The sequence below is a fragment of the Corvus cornix genome, chromosome 7 (assembly GCF_000738735.6).
Source record: "Corvus cornix cornix isolate S_Up_H32 chromosome 7, ASM73873v5, whole genome shotgun sequence".
NCBI lineage: Eukaryota > Metazoa > Chordata > Aves > Passeriformes > Corvidae > Corvus > Corvus cornix.
The window spans coordinates 14,666,352-14,686,204 of NC_046337.1; the positions used below are offsets into that span (position 1 = coordinate 14,666,352).

Genomic DNA, 19,853 nt, shown 5'->3' on the forward strand with positions numbered 1-19,853 from the left:
GGAGTGTGATAGGGTTTGAAATGGGCATTTCACACCAAAACTCCCAATCTCAGAGCCCTCCATCTCTGTGCCTCTGGTTGTACCCCACTTTTCATCACCCTTGTGAGGCAGTGCCACAAGGGAGGTGCCGAGTCATCTGCAGACGGCTTTGATCAGGGAGTAAAATGCCCTGTGGGCAGCCAGGCTGGAGACATGGGGCATCCCTATGGGTATGGAGCCTTGGGTCTCCAAGAGGTCTCACCCAACCGCAGGGTCCTGTTCCCATGGAGGCAGGGTGGCTCCCAGGCCCAACACTTGGTGAGCAACTGGGTGTTGAGACTGCTCCTGAGTCCAGGTTTTGGCCCCCATCCCCATGGTGGCACCTGGACTGAAATGCGGCTGCTCGTGCCAGGCCTGGCACTTTTGGAGCAGTGGGGTGAGAGTGGGCCCTTGCTTATGCCCTCAGCTCCCCTCGTTTCTGGGGCAATCACCCAGTTATCCCTCTCCCAGCACTGGAAGTTGCTGTCAGGCACGACCCCAGCCCCCTGGTGGAGTGGGATCTCCATTCCTCCCTGTTCTAGGTGTCTCTGTGCGGCGGATCTTGATTCCCTCCGTGTCTGGCCCCGCCATATTCAGCGGGACAGACTCCATGCCCGGAGGGAGACCTTGTCTCCCACTGCAGTAGGCCCTCACCCCGTGATGGTCACACTCCCCATTTCCTCTTTGGGTCATCCCCAATCTCGTGTGCGGCTGCCCCCAGCCCACTCCGCGTCTGATCCCCCCTCCTCACCGGGAGGGACAGCCCCGACCCCCGCAGGGGAACGGGGGCGGGAGCGGGGGCGGCTCTAGGACCCAGCGGCGGCGCGGCGCGCCCGGCCCCGCTCAGCTCCGCTCAGCCCGACTCCGAGCCGAGCCGAGCCGAGCCGAGCCGAGCCGAGCCGAGCCGAGCCGACCTGTGCCGTGCTGTGCCTCGCCGTGCCGTGCCGTGCCGTGCCACGCCGCCCGGTTCCGCTCCTCTCCGCCCCGCGCCGCCCCGCCGGGGGGCCGAGCGGCGCGTCCACCTGCCGGCCCCGCCGCCCGTCAGTCCCGCCATGGCGCTCGGCGGGGTCGGGCGCGGCGCGGCGCGGGCCGCTTGGCCGCGGCTGCTGGTGGCGGCGGCGGCGGCGGCGCTGGCGCTGGCGGGGCCGGCGCTGCCCGAGGTGCTGTTCCGCTGCCCGCCCTGCACGGCGGAGCGCCTGGCCGCCTGCCCCCCGGCCGCCCGCCCGCCCTGCCCCGAGCTGGTGCGGGAGCCAGGCTGCGGCTGCTGCCCGGTGTGCGCCCGCCTGGAGGCCGAGGCGTGCGGTGTCTACACGCCGCGCTGCGCCGCCGGCTTGCGCTGCTACCCCGACCCCGGCGCCGAGCTGCCCCTGCAAGCCCTGGTGCAGGGACAGGGCACCTGCGCCCGCCGCCGCGACACGGCCGAGTACGGCGCCAGCGCCGAGCGCCCCGCAGGTGAGCAGCGCCCGGCCCCGGCCTCCGCGGGTCCGGCACGGCGCGCCCAGAGCCGCGTACCGGGGACGGGGCACCGAGCGTCCTGCGCGGCGCGCCAGGGACCGGGCACTGCGCGCCGGGGACCTGGGACTCGGGACCGCCCTCCGGGCTTCGGGCACTGGGGGTAGTGCATCGTGCGTCGCTCACCGCGTACCGGGCACTGGGGACAGTGCGTCGTGCCCCGCACGCCGGCCACTGGGGGACAGGTGGGCCCTGGGCACCGTGCGCTCGGGAACGTGTGTGCCGGGCAGCGCCGCGGTGCCGGAACGTCCAGGGGACAAAGGAGTCCTTAAGGGTGATCTCAAGGGGGTCCTCTCGGGGCAGAGGGACTCCGCGGGAGGGCAGACAAGGGGAATCCGTGCGGGAGAGGAGCGAGAGTAAATCCACGGAAGCACAAAGAGGGAAGGAATGAGAGGGGCGCTGGAGGGGGGACAAAGCATGAGCGGATCCCTGAGGTGGGCAAAATGGGATTTTGGGGGTGCAGTTACTTCGGGGGTTAGAGAGGTTTTCTTGGCATGGGACAGGAACCCAGCGGTGGAATGTAACGAGGTGTGTGTATGTGGGGGGGAATGCAGGGACTGCTCCAGGGGGAAAGCTGGAGGTTGGGGTCTTTTAGGGAAAAAAAAGCCCCACCATGGGAACACATAAGGATGAACTTTGGGGAGATGCAGCTGAGGGGCGGGGAGGGTCCTGTGGGGAGCAGAGAGAAGTGAACGTTCAGATTTGTGTTTGGTGGAGGAGTAAAACCACCCTGAAGGGTGATGGATACCCCAAAGATCTGGGGAGAGGTGGTGTGGGAGGACTTTGTGCTGCCTGGTGGGAAGGGGGAGGCTGAGGGACTGCCGGGGCCCTGCTGTGTGAGGAACCTGTTCCCAATGGCCACCCTTCCAGCAGAGCCCACCTTGGAGATGAGGTGACCTCTGCCAGCTCCCGTGGGGGGTCCTGACCCCCTCAGGCCCCCCTGCTCCGGGCACTGGGTGCAGGGACAAGAGGAGCGTCTCCCGGGGGCACAGCCCCGGGGACAGGGACGTTAACAGGCTCCTGACCTGTTGCTGTGATTGCCGTGGGAGGGAGCGCTCTTGGGGTTGCCGATGCAGCCGTGCTGGGTTTTATTAATGCCTCCTCTCCCCTACGATCAACTGCCAGCTCTTTCCTTTTCCGTGGGATGTTGGGAATTGACAAATCAGCTCTGGAAATAGAAACCAACACTTTCTCCTTTGTAATCATCCCCCCTTGACTTCTGCTGCCTTGCTGGTTATGCTCCCCTGGCTATGACTGGGGCTTTGACCTTGTTTGCATAACTAGTTCAGCAGCACGACTTTGAATTCCCTCCCTTCCCTCTTGAGGCTTTGTTTAAAAGCGCTCTGAACCGGGCTGTACCTCTTGGCTTCCCTCTCTGTGAGGATGGGAATGCAGCCAGGTACCTGTGCACGCTGCTCCGGGTACCTGTGCACGCTGCTCTGCTCGAGGAGGAGAGATGGAGAGAGAGGAGTAAAGAAAAAGCAGCAGCACGGAGAACTTTGCACGTTTCAAGAAGGGGCATCGCACAGCCAGGCTGTGACTGCTGTTGTCCCCACTCCTGTCCCCTCTCCTGTCCCTGCACCTTTGTCCAGCTGTGAAGGGTGAGAGTGGAGAGCCAGGACTTGGGAGAACATGTTGATGCGAAATCTTCCTTGACTACAGAACATGAGTGTCAAGGGAATTAATTTTAAGACTCTCCAGAAGAAGCCAAGGGCATTTAGATTTAAGGAATTTGGAGCTGACTTCCAGGCTTATGATTTTACAAAAAGCTGGGGTGGGTGGGAGGGTGTTGCAGTGATGGGCTGAGAGGTGATTTTCTGAGTTAGTTCTTTTTTTTCTTTTATGCACTTTAATTCAGAATTACGTTAACTTCACTCAGTATTTTGCTTGATTTTATAATCTTTATTCCTTTATAATGGATGTGATTTATTTGATTGTATCTCTGTGTGTAATACACACAGACATAAATAGCACAGTTTAAGAACCCTATAATGTATGTGGTGCTCTGTAATATCCATAGGGGGTGAATAATAAAAATACTGGCACATCCTTAACCAGTGTGATGTGAAACATGCAGCTGGAATATTCACAGTTGAGCATGTCTTGGCAGAGGAGCTTGGACATTCAGAAAAGGGTTTGCGCTCTTCAGATTACAAAACTTTTAACAGGTTGTTGTAGCCATTAGGAAAAAAATCCCAACCAAACAAAAACAACCAAACCCACAACAAAAACAAAACCTGAATCTGCCAGCTTCACTTGATACTCTTCTCTTCAGACTCTCATCTTTGATCCCATCTGCACTGTGCTTGCTAAACATAGATGAGGGAGCTGAGTTTGCTTTTCGTTTTAAGCAGTGACAGAGAAAAGCACTCTGGCACCCAAAAGAGCAGGGACTGGAATTTGCTTTCAAATGCTGATGTTAAGCCAGTTTCAAGAGTGCCCCAAGAGCAAGTATTTGCCTGCAAAAAGCAGGTGTTGAGGGTTTTTTGGTGTGGTTGGTTTTGTGGTGCTTTTTTTTCTTTTAAAATGTGCTTAAAGGTATTTATCCTTTTCCCCCTTTCCAGCTTGAAAAGGCTCCTTTGGCTGATTCAGGACTGGAATGCGGAGCTCGTGCTATTCCTAAATTAAGAGGTTGGCAAGTTTTTTTGTCCCTGATGAGAGGCAGAAGGATTGCCCAAATGAAACAAGGAATAAAACTCTGCAAATTCTCCTGCTATGGCTCCAGCATTGTTTAGTCTTCCACTAAGGTCTGTAAAGCCAATCCTGAAATGGTTGTAGGCGGAAAGTAACATAAACCACCATGTAGCTAAGAATCAGGGGATGTTGCTCATTGCACAAGAGGCTTTGGGTATTTTGGAGATGTTGGGAATGTTGGAACAAAATAACAGCAGTCTGTGGAAATCAGTCTGAGAACTTCTGCCCTCCCTGGGGAGGCGAGTGCATCAACTCCCACCAGTGGTGGGAGTGAGGTGGAGACTCAGCATCTCCAGGGATCAGGGCCTTTTAGGTAGTTTTGCTGCCTTTGGACCACATTCCTTTGCAGTTTGTTTCAGGTCATGGTGTAACAAATGTCTGTACCTCTGACTGGAACCGCCTGACCTGGGGACAGAGTTGTTACTGTGTGCGCAGTGCTCCCAGAGCTCATGCTGGTCTTGAGTGTATTTATTCTCTCAGCACCTCAGCAAGACTATCATGCTGTTTTGCAGATGGGGTAGATGATGTGCTCAAGGTCCTCCAGGACACAGAGAGCAGAATGAGGACTGTCTTTTCATTGTGTTAGTCTGTGTCCTGGCAGAAAATGTCCCAGTCCCTACAGCCACCTTCTAGTGAAACAGGTCTAAGGTGGCCACATGGGTCTTGTAGACACAGTGTGATTTGAGAGGCATTTTAGGTACCACTGGGGTCTTTCAGCCCCTCCAGTCTCAGCCAGAGGGTGGGGATCCTGCCTTCTGTTTTAGCCATGATGAACTGGAATCAGGAGCTTGTGTGGTGGTGTCCAGCTCTCAGTTCCCATGTCCTTTCCCCTTCCTTCTGCTGGGTTCAGCTCTCACCTTATGTCAGAGTAGGCTGGTTCAGGAGATAGTCCTGCAGCAAGCCAGCCCCAGAAAACAACTGTCAGATCAATGACCTGAACTGGCTCACGGTGCAGCAGGGTGCCCAGCAGGATGCCAAGTGCTGCTGCCAGGTGGGAACTTAAGCTAAGAGGTGGAGCAGGGCAGATCTCAATGAAGTCAGCAAATGCCCTAGATTGTTTTGCCCAAGCTATGAGAATGGCTGAAGAACATATTTTCCCCTAATGGAGACAAGATCCTAGGAATAAAGTTTGTTCCACTGTGAAAAAAATGGTTCTTGAGCCACTGTTCAAAGCTGACCAGTTAAGAGAGTTTTTTTTCCCTTTACCAGTGCAGTTCAATTGTGCTTGTGGTATAATTTTGTTGTTGGGATACTTGTACGAATTTAGTGGAATATGTCTCAGAACCCACTGCTAGCTAATGAGTCCTGCTTTGGATCTCATTTATTAAAACAAATGTGGGTTTTTTTAGTCCATGCCAGTGCAAAGTAACCTTTCCAAAGGGAGAGAGAGCTGTGCAAAGAATGTGGCTCCAAGCAAACTCGAACTTGAAGGGATGGGGTGGCCTTATTCACCTGACCAGGGTCTCCACTTTGAACTCCCATGATACAAAAACAGCGTCAAAATAGTTAACTGTTAAAAACACAGCTTGTTTTAGCATCCAGCTAAAATCCTTATTTGGGTAGCTCCAAATGCCACACATCCTTCCTTACAGGTCAGATGTCAAAACCTTCATTTCCCCGTGGCAGGCAGCTGCTAAAAGAGAGTTTAATGTATTACTCAAAAACACAGAAGATTCTGAAGTTGGAGGTAGCATAATGTAACTGGAATTTTAACAGCAACTTGAAAACCATGCCAGTAATGCTATGAATGCATTTTTCATGTCTGCGGAATTGCCAGGAAGACTTCTGCTTTCTCCTGCTTTTATAAGGAAATGAAGCATCCGTCATGATCTGCATGTGCAACTGTGTATCTGTCCTTCTGCCCCCACAACTTCTGACCCTGTCAGTCAAGCTGGTGGGTCCAATGCAGCCATGGATGTCCTGAAAGTACTGTGTTGCTAAAGCGTGGGTGAGGAGTAGAGGAGAGCCAGGCTGTGAGTGTCCCCCTCTTTCTGTGCTGGAAGCACATGAGCAAGAGGGAGGTTAGTTAGGAGTGCAGCAACCAGGCATTCAGCCTGGCTTATGCAAGCTTGGGCATTGCTACACGCCAGGGAAGCCAACTATGAGAACCAAATCCACAGGAGTGTGTTCATATGTCCATAGCCACTACAGCAGCTCTGCCCAGGATAAGCCAAACGTCTACACCACTCCTTGCCTTGGAAGAAATTATTAGAAGTGAAATGCAATTAGTAACAGCTGTAGGAATGATAGGTGAATGGGAAAACCACACAGCTCATCTGTCCTCATTGTCTATGAGGCTTTGCCAGGTGGTGGACCAGGTTTTCCCGCTCCTCCGCAACAGCTGTGTCTGGTCAAGAGCTAACCTGGTCATCTTTTAAGTATTAAGACAATAAATAACACCTTTGTGAAGCAGTTTCTTGAAAATAATGCTATTCCCTGCCACAGTCCCACTGGAGTTTGCCATGGTGGGAGTGATGTGGTGTGAAAATGGTGGTTTGGAGGGAGAGGGAAGCCTGGGAAGATTTCAAGGCTCTGACCCAAAGCAGAAATGTGTTTTCATGCTGTCCCTTGGCAAATGATCTGTTTCCTTCTTGCCCTTTGCAGTTGTTTCCTTTCCTCTGGATTTCAGGCTTATACTCACTGAGTATGGTATTTGTCAAGGGAACAGCAAGAAGCCCCATCTGTGAGAAAGTCCATGTCGTTTGTTTTATCCACATCCAGGAATTGAGCTGAGATAAACAATTCAGGAGGCAAAACAGTGAAAACTGGAATGTGAGAGGTGTCTTTGTATGTGGCTCTGTACTAGACCTGGCTGCAGTATCATCTGGGTCTAATATATCTGCCCGATGGGCAGCTGTTGCTGTTGTCCACAAACACAGCTAGATTTTTGAAGGCAGAGTTTCATCCCAGCAGCCAGCAGAATTCCTGTACCTGCTTTTCCTGGTCATGTGTTCTGAGCTAAGGACCTAGGAGAAACAGTAGTTTGCCTGGTGGATTATTTGCATTTCTGTTTGGATTGGACAATTCTAGCTTCCTGAGCATGGTAACATCTGCCTTTCCTGCTGGGATTCTTTCAGGGAGGATCTTTTGCTCTAAGCAGACAGAGTAAGAGGAAGGCCAAGGTAGAATGTAAAGATGCTTTGTAAAGCATTTCTGTTACAGAAGGAAGGCTAAGCTTGGTGGTGTACTGAGTTTTCAGGCATAAGAATTCCTGTTTTCTTCTTTCTTCCCTTGAGTTGGGGTGAGATATGTAACTGTGATAACTGTCTGCTTAGCAGACCCTTTCTGTATTGGAGAGGTGCAAATCCATTGCTGTTTCTTACACTTCCCACTGTCGCTTCCACCCATCTTCACCCCAGCTCTCCCTTGGGAAGGTGCTGCTGGAATCAGTGCCCCTGTGATGGTGTCCTTTAGCAGCATGTCCTGAACACATTGTGCTTGGCTTTCCAACTTGTGCTCTCTTGACTGTTTGCATCTGCCAAAAGGGGCAGGTTTGTCCTGAGGCCTGCATTAGTGAGTGCCCTGTGCCTTGCTGGGGGAGGGAGCTGTAGTACGTGTGTGCACCAATGCAACAACGTGGTGCCTCATGGGTGCTGAGTGTGCTGTGGGATTGGGAGGCTGAGCATGGTGCGTGGTCCTCCTGTGGACTTGAGAGAGAAAGAAAAATCCTTGCTGGTGGTCCTAACATATTGTGCAGATTATTCTGCTGAGCTGATGTCGTGGCGGCCGTGTGCCACTTTTTTCCCAGAGCACATTCTCGTGCTCTGTCATACACATCTTGGTCTTTGTCTGGACCCCCAGAACCACGACAAGGAGTTTACCCAACCAAATCTTCACTTTTCTGGAAGGATGAGTTTTCCGCCAATTTATCAAATTTCAAATCTAGTCTTATTATTTCCAAAAAGACAAACTACCTTCAGCAGACCAAGTCTGACTGAAACATCTCTGCCTACTTTCAGCAGTCACTGCCAGCAAGCTGGAAGGTGTTCTTCATTCACAAACTGGCCAAGTGTGATCTCATTAAACGTTGAGTTGACAACTAATTACAAGAACATGTGATATGATGGCTATCCTAGGCAAAGGCTGAGGAGAAAGGGGTTAGTGCTCAGCTGTTGGAGCTTTGCTGCAGCCCAGCATTTGACAGCTCTTTGTAATTGCATTATTGATTGATTTCTGCTCAGTGTTTTGCCAGACGTATCATTTCGTGAGATACCAGTGGGAAGATGAAGTCTCTTGCTGCATCAGCTTAGGGTGGAAATAAATTGTTTAAGAAAGGAAAGGATCAGTAATCACATGCCTTTCTTGTGGACTGAAATACTGGGAGATATCAGGTCACTTTTATAAGCCTTGAACTATCCTCTGACATTACAGCTTTTATTCTGAAGAAAGCTGCACTGTGCCTCTTGGCTGGTAAGGGAACAAGTTCACTGCCTGGTGCTCTCTGTAGTCAAAGATCCCATTAATTCTGCCGGCTGCAAGGAACGATTTCTTGGTATTTCATTCTGGACTGTAATTGAGAGTGACACAAAGCACTGGTGGGAATTGGACTGTGTTGAAATCCCTGATTTTTCTTACAGTTTTCTGCAGATAAACCAGCTCAGGTGGGATGAGGGTATTTCTAATGCACTGCCCTTGAAATTAATAATATTTTCAACACCTTACTGGCTGGAGGCAATTTTAGAGAGGTGTTTTTGTGCGTCCTTGCAGCTTGTTCTTGTAGCCAGGTGATGCAGGATGTCTACAAGATTGACACACAGTGCACTGCCCTCACCTGCATGACAATGTGTGTGGGAGAGTCCTGTAGTCCTGTAATATCATGAAAATTCATAAAGCTTTGCCCAGTATTTTTGCTCCAGCCTACAGCAAGATTTCCTGGTACGATGTTGTTGATCAGACTTCAGCCAGAAGTCTGTTCTCAGCTCTCCTTGCTAGTTGTAGAAGACTTAGTCTAAGCTGATGAATTTCTCTTGGCTTGGTGAGGAGATTGAAGTATTCCCTTGTTTTCTCCTTGCTGTTTTCTAACTAGAAAAGGGTGAGCATCTGACGTCCATGTCTTCAAGAATACTTGCTGCTCAGTCAGAGGTGACTGGTGAGTTGCTGAAAGTGTTTTTGTGGTTTAGGGTGTCCTTTAAGATCTTTTTGGTACCTCCAAAGATTAGGTATGTGTCCTTAGTGTGACCAGGCTCTTGTAGTGTAGGGAGTACCCTGTATTTAAGAATTCCTGCATTTTGCTCCAGTGAAGCTGGACAGAATCTGACATTTTTTTGTATGTGGAAAGTTGCATGGGGTCATTTTCTGTTTGAGCCCAGGAGGTTTTGTCTGCAGTGCTCAGCGTGCCATTTGACTGCGGGCTGAGCTGGGTGGAACGCTCCTCTCCATTTGCATCCAGAGAGTCACCTCCCTTTGGCTCTTCAAAAACAAGCAGAAATGGGGAGGAAAACTCAGGTTTAGTGAAGAGGAGTGGCATGAAGAGGAGAAGCAGGATGGGTGGCTGGCATGAGGCTCCATCCTCCCACTGTTGGAGCCCGGAGCTGGTGCTGTGGCTCTTCCTCGTAGCCCCGACTGTGACTGTAGCTACCAAGGCTGTGGATAATCCAGGATGGCTGGCTCAGAGACTCCCCAGGGTGCCTGGTTTGTGTCCTCTGGGACCTGGCTGCTGGGAGGGTTTGGTGTAAAGGTTGGAGCCACCATGATGTTTCTGTTCATGGTGGAGCTGACCCAACAGCCCTGGGACTTTCTGTGGCTGTTTTTAGTTCCTCCTCATCGTCCTTGCTCACTGTGCAGTGCCTGTGCTAAAGACAAATTCCAGTTGTATTGGTGAATTGTATCTTGCTACTTGGGGACACCTCTCAGGAGTGCTGCAATCCACCCTTCCCTCAGTAGCTGCTTTGCTCTTCTAGCTTTGCAGCTGAACCAGCGTGAGGAAAATGCTGACTGATGACACTGTAACAAGTCTTAACACTGCTTTCTGAAGGTGGAAGAACTGTTCCAGGCTCCATCCCAGGCTTTGAAAAGGCACCTCTTAGTCCAGCTGATCAAGGACAATGTTCCTTTTCTGGAACCTTCTTTCTCTGCACTACTGGGCTCCAACAGCCATTCTTCTAGCACAGTACTCACTACTAACTAAGGGCCATGAATTTGAAATGGTCTGTTATGTGTAGAGGGCCCTTTCTTTTTGTCTGAACATCATCCAAACTTCATAAATAGAATGGCAGGGAAACCACTGCTGCACCATCTTGATCTGACTGTGGTGTGAATGAACAAGTAAATAATCTGCCAAGATGGAAACTGGGAAGAGTAGACCTAGAGCAAAGGCTGGCCATGGTAGGGTGCCTCTTCCTTTGGCTATGGTGAACAGGACTGCTTCCACAGCTTGTGCAGGGGTGGTTTGGGCAGGGTTTTGTTTAGGCAGAAATCCATGTTGTGACAGACAGTCCACTACAGAGATCACTTGGAGCAGAAGATCTGGATTTCTAGTGGTGTTTAGGGAATATTGCCATTCCTGGGACAGGATGCTGGGTCAGCAGTACAGGTGGTATTTAGAGGCTGACCCACCAATCCATCACCGAATTTAAAGAGCACTCTGGAACTGGGAGAGAAAAGTGAGACTATGGTAAAATGTTGCCTTCTTACATGTCAGCTCCCTGTGGGAATACTGAGTCATTTTGTTGTTGTTGATTTTAGTAACTAAAATCAGTGTATTCTCTCCTTTTTTTCCTTGCCAGACCCACAGACCCTGTCACCCTGAGCTTTCAGATTCCATTAATTCTTGTGCATTATTGAGGGATTTTGGTTGATTAGATTCTTGCCTGGAATTTCTCTGTGGAGGGGCCTGGTTTCCCACTCCCTGCAGATGGGACCTGTAAAGCTCAACTTCCTCACACACCCAGCTGGGTGGTGGGAATACCACTTCTGATGTCTTTAGGAGAAACTTGGTACCCTGTTCCTTTCAGGGCACCTGTTGCTGAGAGCATGGCCAAGACTGGGCAGGTGGAAAGCAGTTGGTCTACAGAGCTTTGAATAAAGCCAAAATGCCTGTTTTGGGCTGACTTTGGAGGTCTAAGAAGGTCTAGACCTCTCTGCACATAACTGAGGCATGGTTGGTCTGTGGGCACTGGGAGGAATTTGGCATGGAGCCCTCTGAAGGAACTATCTAGTCTAGTAAAACTTGGGCTGTGAGAGTCAGTGTGAGGAAATAACAACATCCACTTTGGTTTCTGCAGGCTCTGTCCCAGGGGCCAGTTGGGTGTTGCAGGAGGCCACAGGAATCCTGCTTGTGACCACAGCCAGATTAATGGCCACTTGGGCAGCTTTCCAGAAGTGAGGAATTTGTCCACTTTCACAATAATAGCTAGAAATTCCACATGAATTAATTAGTTTTATTACAGGACTTGTCCTTCCTGCTCCTCCAGGGCTGCCTGAAACGCTGAACTCATTACATGAAGAAATGGAAATAGTACTAAAAATAAGAACTGGTATTCCAAGCCTTTGTGAGGAAACGGACAGAGTACACTGACGTCCTCCACCAGACGTGCTTCCCAAGCTGTGACTTTTGGCCAGATGACATCTAAACCCGAGTTTTAGATCAATTGCAGCCACTTAAACACCCCAGCCTGCTCCACAAGGCAGTCTTCTCTCAGCCTCTTATTCCCTGCTCAGCTTAGGTTGTTCATCTAGGCTCTGTAATTACTCCCACCACTTCAGTTTGATGTACTGTTCAGATCTGACCCTTGGATGTTGTACAGTGAAGGCTGCACACCTTCAGCCTCCTCTCCCCATTAGAATGGGCTTCCCACCTTGCAAGGACACTGTTTGCTTTTATGGCAGTGAAGTGCTTGGAAATACCCCTGGGAAAGGGTGCTCTGCACTTGAGTTATGGTAGCATGGGACTTTGGAAATGTTTGATTGAGTGTAGAGTAATGTTAGACTGAGTAAATATTTTGGGAGCCCAGAGCTGGTAACTTTCCCTTGCTTACGTTTGTGGGGCGTCAGCCTGCAGAAACTTACCACCTCTCACATGGCTTTTAAACAAATGTTGTCTGTGGACTCAGTGTGTTTTTATTTTAATCCCTTTTTAGAAGTGCTGATGTTGTCTTGAGATTTGGCCTTCTGGTAAGGGCACGTGTACTGCTTGCTGGTCATTCCAGTGTTTGCTTTATGAACATTGCTTCAGATACTTGTGGTTGGACAGGGGTTCTCATTTGAGTCTGACCCCGCCTTTCTGCTCAGCCCCATCTTTGTGACCCAGGCTTGACATGTTTCTTTGGATGAACTGAGTTCAACATGAGAAATCTGACCAGTGACGTGGTAAAGTTCCTGCAAGTCCCGCAGCACAGAGTGCTGCTCAGCTTCTGTGAGAATTGTGACCCTCATCCTGGATGATGGCCAAATGAGCTAACAAGGACTGAAATGCAGAATTTCCAGCATTAACGAAATGTGCCCTGTACGAAGAGTAAAAAATGCAAATGCAGATATAGATTCTTTAATCTCAGATGGTTGGAGAGCTTCTGTTATTCTAATAATCTTTGTTGTGGATTTCAGTCACTGCTTTCCTCCATTTTTCTCTTTATTCTTTTTATCAGGCTGGTTTCACAGATATGTTACCTTACTCCTGGCCATTAGGCTGGTCCTGCACGTGCTGAAACTGACATTTGCAAATTCAGACCACACTGAAAGTGCTTGGGCAGTGCAGATCTGATAGGGCAGTAGGTGAACCTGGCCAAATGTCTGTCACATTCATAATCCTGCCTTAGGTGATAGCCAGTGGCACACAAATTGGCAACTTTTGAGTATGGAGTGACCCTTGTGAGGTGGGAACAGTGCTATGGAAACCCGTCATGCTGCTGATACTGCTCAGCCCACGATTTCAGGTACCCAGAGGTACCTTCTTTATTAGGTCAGCTGCCCTCCTGACTTCCAGCAGTGGGGCTTCAAGTGCTGCGAGAGGCAAAGAAACCCACAGTGATGTCTGTGTACATCAGTGCTGTGTCTTGAGGCTTCAGCTGTGGTGGGAAGGGAGGTCCCATCACTTGGGCTGTGACCAGTGGAAGCACAGCCGTGCCCAGATCTGTTTTTATCCTTAGTTACAGGGTGTGCTATGAGGGTTGAGCCTCCGGCTTGTCGTCGTCAGCAGTATCCTGTCCCCTGGAGCTGATCTGCCCTAGCAGAACTAAAACGTCTCAGCTGACCTAAAAAACTGCTTGTAATTGAAATGCAGTGGCCCCCATAAATATTTAACTGAGTCTGTGTTTTGCTGTGCATTTTTTTCCAGTTCTTCTCTTTTGCTTTTCCCTGCCTCTGTGTGGATAGTCAACTGAATGCACATCCCCTCCATGACATCCTGTGATGAAATGGCATTTTTGGCAGTTAAGTTATGCATCTTGCTTGTCTTCTATGATCATCATGTTTCAGACTGACATCAAGCTCAGTTGAGTATGTGTGCATGCTCCTGCGGGAATGTTTACACCCCACTGTGGGCTGCCCACTGCCATACAAACCACATCCTGACAACCTTTGCACAGTCTGCATTAAGATTTTGCAGCTCTGCTGCTGAATTGATGGACTATCGGACGAGGGAAGTTACCAAAATTTTGCCCAAGAAATAGCTGTGGATGGATGGGACTTCAGGTTGTGTGGCAGAAGGAGCCTGCAATGCAAGACTGCAGTTAGCGCAGTCAGACAGTGACAAAGGTATCTGTGTGAGCAGCCAGCACACTGGGCTGAGCTTTGGAAGTCCCTGAAATCGCAGGCTGAGCGGTGTCAGCGGCGTGACCTGAGCTGGGCTGACTGCCTGACACCAGTACCTGGGGCTTCTGCAGGGTGTGCAGCCTGCCCTGTACTGGAGTAACCCCAGCTGGGCTGCTCTCCTTGCTCCAGCTGTGGAAGCATGCACGGTGCCTGGAGGACAAGTAGCCACAGCCTGGCAGGGACTAGGACAGCGCAGATCAGACACTGCTCCCGTGGTGGAGTTAGGCTGGAGATGCTTGAAAGCTGTCGGGTAGGGTCACCCATCACTGCAGCTCAACCTGAAGCAAATGTGATTTCCCCACAGTGACAGTGATCAGCGACTGCATTTCAGAGCTGGAGAGGTGGTGTTGGTTCCCCTCTGCTCTGAACCCAGCACAGGGGCCGATGCAGGGCAGTGCTGCCATCCTGTCCTGGCTGACATGTCCTGGAGAGAGTGGGGCCCTGCTGTTCTCAGCTGGGTCAGACCCTGAGTGGCCTTGGGCCAGGGTTGCAGGTTTGCCCTCTTCCCAGACAGACACGTGCATCTGTTTAAGGCAGCCCAGGCACAGAGCGAGCGAGACTGAATCTCCCCCAAACCGCCCGTTTCCCAAGGACCTGAAGCGGGGACCGCAGGAGTGGGATTAAACGCCAGAGTTAGAGCACACATATGTTGCAATGCTGCCTGGAGGGTGCTTCTGTCCAGGGGCTTTCCTGTGGAGAGACATAGCCGGGAAGCAGAAATAGCAAGTGACTAAATGTCACGGTTACATTCCTGCCATCTGAAAAGAACTCCCTATTTTCTTTTGGCTGCGAAAATTAACTTCCCTTTTCTCCTGCCCGAGCAGGCGAGCTGGCTCCCGGTGGCCGTGCCCTCATGGCGGATGCACAGGACGGTCCAGGTCAGACTGAAAGGAAAACTCTCCTACTGGGGGCTTTTCACTGTTGTGCTCCTTTCTAAAGAAAATGTGCACGGCTTTTCTTGGCCCTTGTGAAGGCCAAGATGCAGGTCTGTAGCTGGAATAGAATAAGACTGGCCTCATTTGCGAGCTCTTCTGGGTTTTGAGCTGCTTGCTTCCCTTCTGCATCCCGCTGAGCTGTGTGGGGTGGGGGCTGGTGGCTGGCATCCGGCTTTTTGTTATTCATGTAATTAATCTCATTCCTCCCTGACTGTGACTCTGCAGCCCCCAGGCACAGACTGGCTGTTTGGCCTCTGCTGCACAGTAAAAGCTCCACCTGGAAGTCAAGGAAACTGAGGCAGGTACAGCTGAGTGTGTTGTTCTTGGGCGTGCTTATCCTTGGGTCCTGGAAGACTCAGTAACGGGACTGTACCTTAGGAGAGTAAGTTTCTTAGACTGAACAGCTTGCTAGTTGCTCCAGAGAGGAGTACTACAGAAAAAATGACGCTGCCACATGTTTCCTAGTTTGAAGATGGCAGGGTGAGGAAAACACTGAAAAGGCTCCAATGCAAAATTCCCTGGAATTTTTAAAAATTTCTTTTAATACTCTTTGCAATAGCAGAAATCTGGATTTTTGTGGAATGAGAGTGTGATGGGTAAGGAATGACTCAGCAGCTGCTCCACCTGGGAAAAGTCAAGAGCTTGGTCCTTTGATTTGCAAGAGGCTTTTGTGGGCCCTCTGGGATCTCCTTAGTGCCAAGAAGAAAATATGCATCATTATACCCATGCTGACCATGTGCATTCACGACAGCCTTCTTCCTTGCTGCTTTTTTTTTTTCTCTAGAGCCCTGGACTTTTTTCCCATTGCATTTTTTTTTTCTTGTCAACAAGTTTATTATTTTCCTGCTATAAGGTGCTGTGCTTTCTTTCTTCCTTTTGTGTTCTTACTGCATTTCTGCCAGCCTCATCTTCTCTTCCCATGCTTGGTCTCAACATTCGCTTTGCATATTTTCAGCAGGGTGCTAGCAGGATTATTGTGACCTGTCTGGCTCATTGAAGACCTGCTGAAACCTGCCATTCATTGATCCAGTGAGAGGAGCCGTCAGGAGCCCTCCTGCCAGGGTGGGAGGGTCAGGGCAGAGCTCTGCGCGAGCATGTCTGGGAGCTGTGGAGGTGACACACTCTGGGTTTGGAGTATGATGGAATCCACATGTTGGTTCCTGCTTGGGACTGATTCTTTTGGTTTGTCTGCCAAACCATTTGACAAAAAAAAAAAAAAAAAAAGAAAAGTAAAATCTAAGGGGTTTTTTTCTGGTAACTTTGAAATATTGGCATTTCACTTGGGAGAACAAAGGAACCTCAAAATAAGTTTGCAAAGATATTTAAGGAGACCAGCAGCTAAAGAAGTTCACCACTTGAGCATCCTTAAAGGAAGAAAACTGAATGCATGTCCACACTCTCAAAAGCAATGCCAAAGAACATGACACCAGTGACCCATGATGTGTGAAAAGTCACCCCAAACTCTTCCTTTGCCTGAGAGATGAAGCCGGGCAGTCTGGGCTCCCACACTGTAACACATGGGTTTTGCAAAATGCTGACATTTCAGTTGGCATAAGCAGCTGGTGGTGTTTGGGAGAGAGCCTGGAGGAGCACAGTGATCCCTCTGGGCTCGATGAACCTCCTGAGTAGCAACTGTGGGAGCCAGCGGAATCTCAGGTTCAGTGGGTGTGGAAGACTTTAGTCCAAATGGCCAGGCTCTTGGTGGCTTGTGTTGTCATTGCCCTTGCAGTTCTTGCTGAAACTGGGCCATAAACATACCTCCCTGGTGGAGCTGCTGGCACACAGGCTCCCTCCACCCAACTGGCCCCAGAACTCACCGCAATCTTCTATTTCTTTTCCTTCTAAAAAGGACCAAAAAGAAGCCTTGGGTTTGACCATAAGCCAGCCTTTTTGAGTTGATTGCTGTTACTGCTGCGATTAAACCCAAACAAAACCAAAACCTGGAATGTTTTCTATATGTCCAGTTTTAGTTCCTTTTTTTCCTGGTCATCAGCCAAACCAAACAGCCCCAGACAGACCCAGGTGTTTGCACTGTCCTGCTTTTCATGAAAACGCACAGTTGCTTTATAAAAATGCGTTCAAGAACTTGGGCTTTTCCTACTTGCTCTCTTTCTCTAGGGCATTCAGAGAGAGATCCTCTTCTCTGTTACAGCTGTACTGAGATGTTTTTATCCTGGCACTCTCTTTCCAAGGCGGGGCAAGGAGAAGCCATCAAGAAGCTGTGGAAAGAGCAGTGTGACTGAGAACCAAAGTGGACTTGGGAGCAAAGCTCTCCAATGAAGTTTTCTTGGGGGTGGTGTTGACGCCCTGGATGGGTTAGATGTCTGCATCTATAGCCACCCCTTTTCTCCCCTCCTGCAAACTGAGCAGGGCCTTCCTGGAAGCCCATCCCAGACCTGGAGCTGGTGGCTTGTAAAGTGGTGCAAATCCAGTACCTGGACTGCACTTGGATCAGTGCCCATCCACTTTCCAGAGGGGGGCGTGCAAGTCCACAGGGAAGGTTTTCCCAGGTTTCAGTGAGTCGAGTGACCATTAAGGCACGTGGGTTGAGACATATGTGGACCTTCATGTCTTGGCTCTCTTTCTCCAGTTACCTGAGGTGCTTGTCTGTCGTCTCAGCATGCAAATTCCTCTCTGCTTTGCATCATAATTCCAGCCGGTGCAAATCGCTCTCCTCCTCCGCTGATATCCGTTCTCTGACTTAGCATTTCTGCTGCTGCTGAGTTCTGGCCTTCCCCCTTTGGGGGCTGGCACCCACCAAACCCAGCTGAGAATGTAGCCCTTTGTGCCGGAGCTGCTTGCAGGAGCTGGGGAGCTCTGCCTTCCCTGCTGCGAGCCTTTTTGGCTGGAGAACGCGTGCCCTTTCCTGGTGGGGAGGGATTTAGGGGTGAGGGGGAGGTGAGAGCACTCCTTGTGCTGGAAGAAAAATGATGAATGACTCTCTTGTGCTTCTGAACAAAACCAGGAAATGGGGGGGGTGGGGGGGTGAGCAAAAAAAAGAGGAAATGAGAAACAGTAAAGAGGCCTCCCCCGCCTTCATATAAGCAATCACTCCACAGCATCTGGAGCCCAGTAAAAGGGCTGTTCCCAGGAGACCTCACACTGCCAGCTACACAGATCTCCTTTATTGCAGACTCCTGGGGATTGCACCCCCACCCACCTCCCCTGTGCCGGCCCTGCACCCCAAACCAGCCTAACAAGAGCAAACCGAAGCTACGTTTCCATGGCCATGAGCAGCAGAGATGCTCATGTGTGGATTGGCTGGCAGGCCATGGCCTGGATCCATCCCAAGGATGTGGTTGCGATGCTGTCAAAGCAGCTGGAGCACCTGCACGCTGTTTGTGTTGGCATGCTGCCTGGCAGCACCAGGGCACAGATAATGTGATACTCTTACCTGGTGTGAGATCTGCTGGAGTGGAGTCACCTCTCCTGCCCTCTCCCCCAAAATTGTTTTGGATGCATGAGATGCAGAAGGGATGAGCACAGAGTGGGTCACTGGCCATTGTGGTTTGTGTCTGATTTTAAGCACCCTCCTTTGTTATTTGTTAAAAAACTTACCTGGTAGGAACCTCAGTAGGTTAAGCTCTTTCTTGCTGTAACCTTGCTGGCATTACTGGTTTAGCCATTGTGGAAGGGGCTTGTTGGCAGTAGGAAAGCTGTTCCTGAGTGCAGCTTTAAAATCATAATAAGGTTTCAGAAACGGAGATCCTGAGAGGGGAGTGGTTCCCACCCATTTCCAGATGGAGGTGATCACAATTGATCACTGAGCATCTTTATCATACCAGCCAAAACACTGGGTTCTTACTCCTCTGTTGTTTTCATCAAGTCACAGTTGAATTTATTTAGGTGGGAGGGGGTTTGGTTGTTTGTTTCTCCCTCCTGAGCTGAAAGGAGCTCTTCTTCTCCTGGATGTAAGTCAGTTAGCTGTTGTCCTCCATTCTGGAGATGGGGAGTGTTTCTGATGTGGCATTTGGGTCTTTCCTGGGAATTTTGGTGTTCAGGGCTCTGTAGGAGAATTGTTTGTCACATAGGTAATGCAGAGACTGGGGAACCTCTATGCTGATGGATGTTTTTGTTTCTTATATCTAGAGATTATACTTTCATCCAGGCTTTAACTCAGTGCTTGTTCACCTGCTTGTGTGACGCCATTTTCATTCATGCAAATCTGGAGGATTGAGTGCATTATCTGAAAAATACATTCTCTCTGAGAAGAGAAAGTTTTCTCTTGTGAAAAGGTAAATCACCACTTTGGATATTTTCAGCTGTTCTTGAAATCCCCTCTTATGCCCTTGTCAGCAGAAGGGAATCCTTATCCTGTTTCACAAATGTAGTGTCCTCGACACGTATCTCTGCTTGGCATGCTCCCAAAGGAGCATCTTCTTGAGGGGCTGAGGGGAGGGATGGCTGGGCTCACACAAGTGCTCACATGGAGGAAAGGCAGAAATTCCAGAGGAGTAACAGACACCCCGCTGTTTTGTGGAGAGACAGGAAATAAAATCAGGTTGCATCCTTGCAAAGTGTTTTCAGGTTTTTCCCAGCTAGTTAATGGTGAGGTTGGGGGCGATGCTATGGATATGGGCTGTTCCCCTGTGGCAGCCTCCATGTAAATTGGCTGGACTCACTCAAGAGGAAAAGCAGTATTACTCTTGAGTTTAAAGCAGCTCCTGGGATTGCTCAGCATCTAGAGGAGTTTGCTGAGAAGGACAGTATTGTAAAAATTGTCAGCTCTTCTGCCTAAAATCCATAGGGCAGTACCTTCCTGAACTTGCTCTACCTTCCCCCTTGTGTCTTGGGTTTTGGGTGCTTGAGGAGGCATGTGAGAATCCAGGCAGGCCTCCACTCTTTGCTCTGCCTGAATCTTGGGGTTAGCTTTGGAGTGACCTCTGAATTGCACAATTTGGAGGCAATGGTCAGAAGAGGCACTGTAAGCCCTGTCTGCAAGGTCTG

At 50.2% G+C, this 19,853-nt stretch overlaps 1 protein-coding gene across 2 annotated transcripts in view; it reads left to right on the plus strand.

Annotated features, from left to right (window-relative positions):
• The first annotated feature begins 1,055 nt into the window (after window positions 1-1,055).
• The window catches only part of IGFBP2 (insulin like growth factor binding protein 2), a 62,136-nt gene continuing 43,338 nt past the window's right edge, over window positions 1,056-19,853 (plus strand). Inside the window, exon 1 of one of the 2 annotated variants that reach the window (XM_039554974.1) lies at window positions 1,056-1,470. In XM_039554974.1, the coding sequence (XP_039410908.1) occupies window positions 1,071-1,470 (400 nt within the window). In that variant the 5' untranslated portion in view covers window positions 1,056-1,070. Of the gene's footprint in view, window positions 1,471-14,809; window positions 14,850-19,853 lie in introns of those variants that run through there. The other variant, XM_010406965.3, reaches the window with a different exon arrangement.